Source organism: Crassostrea angulata, chromosome 4 (assembly GCF_025612915.1).
Source record: "Crassostrea angulata isolate pt1a10 chromosome 4, ASM2561291v2, whole genome shotgun sequence".
NCBI lineage: Eukaryota > Metazoa > Mollusca > Bivalvia > Ostreida > Ostreidae > Magallana > Magallana angulata.
Genome location: NC_069114.1, coordinates 11,661,931 through 11,668,507, shown reverse-complemented (window position 1 = coordinate 11,668,507; position 6,577 = coordinate 11,661,931). Strand labels below are relative to the sequence as shown.

The 6,577-nt window shown below is 33.4% G+C and overlaps 1 protein-coding gene across 1 annotated transcript; it reads left to right on the top strand.

Annotated features, from left to right (window-relative positions):
• The first annotated feature begins 579 nt into the window (after nt 1–579).
• Nucleotides 580–4,755, top strand: LOC128179642 (uncharacterized). The gene is made up of 3 exons (XM_052847144.1): nt 580–715; nt 2,308–4,003; nt 4,570–4,755. The coding sequence occupies exons 2-3, from the start codon at nt 2,353–2,355 to the stop codon at nt 4,665–4,667; spliced, it is 1,749 nt and encodes a 582-aa protein (XP_052703104.1). The 5' UTR covers nt 580–715; nt 2,308–2,352; the 3' UTR covers nt 4,668–4,755.
• Nucleotides 4,756–6,577: the final 1,822 nt, after the last annotated feature.

Here is a 6,577-nt window from a genome sequence, read left to right as displayed (position 1 = left end):
AAGAATGGTAGAGCAGACACAAATTATGAAGGTTTTCTGGGACAGTGACCTAATCTTGCCCAAATGACCTTAATTAGGTCAAGAACATGACACACTCTCAGGTCAGAAGCAATCTTTTTGAGAAATAAAAACTTCCATGTTTCTTTATAAAAAGATATTGAATAGACACAAATTATGAACTTTTCTTTCCGGTGACATTGAACTGTTTGCCCTTAAAGTGAAGTTAATTAAAAAAATTTTTTTTTTAAAAATATGATGTAAATTGTTTACAAAGTACATGCAAAATTGTGTTTATCAATTTGAGGCATTTTCCTTCCAAATTGTCAGTTTTAAAGTTGGCGTTTGTACTTAAAATGCTGGAAGTTCTAACATTTATTTTAAATTTAATTTTTAAAGATATGTATATTGAAGAAGGTCAAGTATGAAGTTGGAAATTTCAAGATAATTGTAAATTATAAACTTAAGGTAAAAAATCCAAATTGAAATTGGATACCAACTGAAAATAAAAGTTTTCTGCTGAAAACTTTCTAAATTTAGTGGGAAGATTTAGACACCAATACGCTACCATATACGAGTTATCGATTTTTCCGGGTATGAGTTGCCTCCCTGTACCGTCAATCGACGTCACCCGAAGCCAAAAAACCAAAGGCCTCGGTAGTCTCGTCAAGAAAGCAAATCTTCAGTTATGCCGTTTTAGAGATGATAAAGATAGGATGTAAGTAAAGATTTTTTGGATGTCTTTGTACGATAAATAAAGTTTTGTCGAATATACTGTAAGAAATACATAAACTGTAAAATATATTTTCTACTTTCGTTTTGAAGCAGGGCTTATAATGCAGTGAAAAAAAATAATTAAGAAATATTTTTTTTCAATTATAAGATGCCTTTAAAACAGAATTCCCAAGAAGGATTTGAAATATATTGTTTACTGCATTGTTTCAATTGTGTGTGTGGGGGGGGGGGGGGGGGGTAAATTGATCCTTAATTCCTTATCATAACTTTACTAACTTTTGCTAATCTTTTGTTTATGATTGCCAGAATTAAGATGTTTTTTTTCTGCTACACCATTATTTACAGACATTTATTCTTTGGTTTTATTTTTTTGCATATGGAAGTAAAAGTAATTTATATGTTTTGTTAATTTAAAATGTTAAAATCAAAAGAAGTCTATATATTGTACACTTTCTAAGGCAGAAGTCAGAAGCCTGCTGACCATGCCTCTAGATGTCAGAAAGTGGAAATCAATTAATATTACATGTACAGTTAATTCTTTACCACAATTACATGCAGGTTTAATTATATATATTAGTCAGACTGAGTCTTTTTTACAGTCTTGTAGAAGGAAAGGCTATTTCAAACCACCATATTATTATGTGACGGTCAGCTAGGCCCCGCTGTCACCAACTTTCCTCAAGTCAATACTCGGCCTCAAGTATGAGTTTTGATATCAAATTAATGCAATTTTCATTGCAACAATTTGAGTTGAGGACTGATCGAGTTGAGTGATGTTAACATTTAAATGACTACAGCTAAGGCCATACCATTTCTAATATTGGCACCAGATAGCTCAGTTGGTAGAGCACCTGACTAGAGATTCAGGGGGCCCGGTTAGAATCCTGGTCTGGTCCATCATATTATTTCTCCCCGTTAAATTTGGTGCTATGCAAACCCCTGGAACTGACAGGTAAACTCCTGTCATGGAAAGAGTGTGGGGTGATCTTTAGGAGAATGATCATCTAAGGGGGAAAAATGTGAAGTATTCCTATTCCATTCCGTTACAAATAACTCTTTTTTTATGGTTATTATTAGAATCTATATACTGAACATTGCATTCCATTTTTTTTTTAAAGTAATACCAAGGTCTTTTTTTAAACATGCACAAACGTATATATATCTCTTTAGCTCAATTTTCAAATTAGACCAAAGATTAATTGATGGAGACTTCCCATTCTCTGTGTACTAGCTAGTACATAAAGCTACTCGGGTCACTAATACAGCATATTTTTATAGTATGAAAATTATAATTATCTTTTAAAAGTGATCAGAAATAACACTGTGATTCACTTCTTGGATCGCATTCCTTGTATTTTATCCAATTTCAAGTTTTAAAAACTTTCAAGTTAGGAACAGTAATCTAAAACTCACCACAAAGGTTAACGCCAAGGAGAAATGCCTTAAATAGGTTTTAATAATATTGATCAAGGTGAAGGTCAAATCAATACTTATATAAATAATGGTCAATGGTTTAACCATATAGAATTTATAAGTTCTTGTCATATAATTATGTGGAATTTTATATTTTTGTAGAGTCCATATTTGCAAACTGCATTATTATTTCTACAAGACTTAGAGATGTATGCTGCTAGAGTTTGCAAGGATTGTGGGGCGGACTGCGTCTTCTTCTGCGAGACATGTGGGAAGGACCTGTGTTCTGTCCATAAGGGCGTACACATGGTAGACCTGGACAATGCCAATCACTTTGTTATCCTCTACAGGGAAAGGAATGGATACTTTATCAAGGACGAATATTGTGAGAAACACCCAGAGTTGGCGTGCAAGTTGTGGTGCGACACTTGTGATGAGCCCTTTTGCGATGAGTGTTGGAAGGAAAAGAAAAAAGATCATGAGATGCATGCTATGATGGAAGTATTTGAAGCTTATAAGAAATATAAAGAGGAGTTCAAGCCAAAGATTGCACAGCTCCGATCAGAGGTGTTGCCGTACAACCGGGCCATATTGGCTGGAATTGAGCCAGATATTCCTGAATGCGAGGCGCAAATTGCAGAATTGAAAGAGAAAATGAGAGATAAGGCAGAGAGGCTGAAGAAGTATATTGATAAATGTGTAAAGAAGAAATGTCCTAAGCGACTCAAGAGACTGGAAAATAAGATTATTGGTCAACTAAACCAGCAATGCATAGATTTGCAAGAGCACATTGATTACCTGAGAGAGCTGGTCTACAGATATGAGCATTCTGCCAATAAACCTGCAGAATTCTTGCTTTTTCTGAAGGACCACCCCCTAGACAAAGTACCCGACATTCCCGAGAGCTGTAAAGAGCTTCCAGAGATGACCTTCAACACAGAAGTAACGAAAGAAGACGTACTCAAATTACTCGGGGAAATCACAGTTGAGGAGACTGGAATCCGAAAGCCAGAATACAGATTCACGCTGGAACGTTTGAGGGTGGTTAAACATTTGAAGACGGTTCCTGTCACTGGTGTAAAATCTGCATGCCATATGTCCTGTAAATCAGCCACAGAGTTTTGGATCAGTGATAAAGTAAATCTTGTACTGATTGACCAGACAGGAAAAAAGCTGTCTGATGTTAAAGATAAGCTTGATAAAGAATGTGGGGTCCATGCCGTCACCAAGGATGGAGATCTCATCTACATTGACAAGAAATCCAATATTAGAAAATTGTTGAAAGACAAGAAAGATAAGCCATCAACTCTGATCAATAGTAAGGAAAGTTGGGAGACCCTGAGTGTCTTCTGCTCTTTTGAAAGCGACGACATTTTGGTTGGAATGATAATCCATAACATTAACCGGGCTATGGTGGTCCGTTACAGCAGCGACGGAAAGGAGAAGCACTTCATCGAGTGCGAACACTATACCACCCCTCTGTTTGTCACTGAAAACCATAATCAGGATGTGGTGGTCTCCAATCACGATCGGAACAGCAGCTCGGTAGTGGTAACCAATGGTGGAGGAGAGTACCGCTTTTCTTTCAATGGCCCTCCAAAAGAACCAGGATTCAAACCAAGAAGTATATGCGTGGATGGATTGTCTAACATCCTGGTATATGATGATAACTCCAAGTCCATAGTGATGATTGATGTAGATGGCCATTACTTGGAAATTTTCCAGGTGCAGCAAAATTTGATCCAGTCACCTAGATGTGTCAGTTACAGCATTGACAACCACACAGTCTTTGTTTATTCATCCTCCAACAGCCACGTGGTTGTTAGTCGCCACATTAACAGACAGGAGTACCTGGGAAGTAAGTCCAAACAACAAAATAATGTATTGGTTCTCAGGCAAATATAGTAATTGGCAAAGGGGAATAACTCCATTTTTCATATTTTAACTTTAACCAAAATTGAATTATTCCCCTTTTCAACAAGGCAAGAAAGTTAATAACGATATTTAATGTTGCTGTGCCTTAACTTATGTGGCGTTACTTTGGAACCAATACATTTATATTTGTAACAAATACAATTCAGTATGTTACTATAATGATGATCCAGTAATGTAATAGCAATAAAGATATTGTTTTATTTGCAACTCTTCTCTATTATAAATTAAATGTTTTCCAAAGACAGCATATTTGAGAATCTATGGCAGTAGAAGTTTTTTTCTTATTAATATTGAAATTGTTTTACTTTCCCACTTGTCATTTTAAAGTCAATCACATAATGAAGTGGAATCTACAATGTTATAAGTTTTTATATCTGTGATGAATTTTTTCCAAATATGTCGCTGAAATTCCCCGATTTTCACGACACGGGCCCTAGCTGGCGCTTCATCATCAATGAAAGTTATGAATTTACATGTTAACACTTTCAGAGCCCACAATAGATCCCGATGCTGATAAAAAGAAAAAGAAGAAGAAAAAGAAGAAGAAGAAAGAGGAAACTAAAGAAAAGAAAAAGGAAGATGCTTAACAGAAGGAGAGGTTAAAGGTGAAAGGTCAAACAGCTTCACTAGATTAAGAAGGATCGGGGTTTGGACTTAATTATGAATATATGGAGACTAACACAGTCGTAAGAACAATGAAGTTTTGGCTGCTGATTTTTGAAGCGTTTTTTTTGTAGATTGTAGGGATGGTAATGAAAGAATATTAAGGCTCATTATCTTGATTACAGCATGTTTAAAAAGCTGGTTACATTCAAGGCAGCAAAGCTATCTTTAACATTAATTAAATCTTGAAATGTTGATTTACATAGAATAATCTTAATATAGTATTATAAAGGAGTAAATGTAAGTAATTTTATGATGCATATTTTAAATATACCTTAATTTGTAGTTCCAATGCAGAATCAAATGTTTTTGCAATAACTAATACCGGTATTAACTATATATTATACCGGTATATTCAGCAGTCTTAGAATAAATTTTATACAAAATATCATCCTCTCTGAAAAGTTTGTTGATCGTATCTACTTTTTCCCTGGCTGGGAAACTGCTTTGATTCTTTTACCTTGAAGATCTCTGCACAATTTATACCTGTACACAGATAATCATTGTTGAATGTTGAGTTTTAGTTGACTTTTTTTGCTTTGAAGGATGATCTCGAGTCACCCGGATTAGCATGATCAAAATAAAAAGAATTTTTGTATATATCCCATGGTTTCCATCTTTAAAAGTTGAGAAATTGGATTAACTGTTACTTTAAAGTTAAAAAAACAAAAAAAAATGTTTTTGGTTAATCAGCTATAGTATCATTGAGATACATATTTTTATATTTTTTATCTGGTATCAAATGGAATTTTGAGGTCAATACTCCAGCTGACATTAATGTAATAGATTGATGCAAATACTATTATGGCCTCAATTGGTTTTGCCATTTTTCATTTTTTGAATATAATATTCCTTGTGTACAAGTTTGATAGCATATTATATCATTGATCATTTGATGGTCGATGCTTTTTTGGGTTTCGAATTAATAGAAAGAGCATTTTATTTGATCTTGTCAATAACTGATGAAACCTGCTCTAACAAATATATATAGTTTATTACCATGATGATTTTTAATTAATTAAATGTTGTAATGCAGGGAGTTTTGAATTACATTTGTGGATAACAATGTTCCAAATTTCCAATTTATAAGCCATAATTATGATCAAAAGATGGTGTTAAATTGTGATATATATATATATTTGTTTGTTGCTTATATCTAATACATTACTGACTATATGATTATTTCGACAAAATGAACATTTTTTTTTTTTTTAATTTTAAAGACTTTTTTTTGCAGTTTAGCCCTTATTGTGTCTGTTGCTCACTTATTGAAAGACAAGTTGGAATATTTTTTAGTTTTGCTATTTAAGATGCTTCAGTTTTGGTATTTTTTTTTACCCTAATTGAGTGCAAGTGCTATAATGTGTCATAATTGTTTCATGATGAATGGAAGACTAGAAATTATTGTATTGTTAGGTGTTTGTTGTAAAAAAATTTTTTTATCATTTTTATTTTTAAAGTTTGTATGCAACTGTCATATTTTGTATCTGAAAAGTTTCTGTTGAAGAAGGTATTTTAATAGTTTTTAAAGTCAAGACCTAGTTGCAACCTTCTTTCACCATATATTTTATTCAGACTATTTTGGTATCATTTTTCATTAGCTAATATTACATAAAAATATGTATGTACTAATTCAATGAATGGTAACCCAATTATTTGCATGTCCTACGTGCAGCAGCATTGCATACATGTAATAAAAGTGTGGTGAACCAGACATCTTGTATGTGAAACAGTTTTGTATGAATAAAAAGGTTTTTATAACAGTTTAATATCATGATGAACATTATCATTTCTACAAATGAAATTAGTTTGCTAAAAACATTGGTTGCGTCAA

Excerpts from the sequence above, each read along its gene's own strand:
- LOC128179642 (XM_052847144.1), top strand. The coding sequence starts at position 2,353 with ATGTATGCTGCTAGAGTTTGCAAGGATTGTGGGGCGGACTGCGTCTTC. Across the intron at positions 4,004-4,569 it reads CAGACAGGAGTACCTGGGAA|AGCCCACAATAGATCCCGAT; the intron begins GTAAGTCCAAAC and ends TAACACTTTCAG.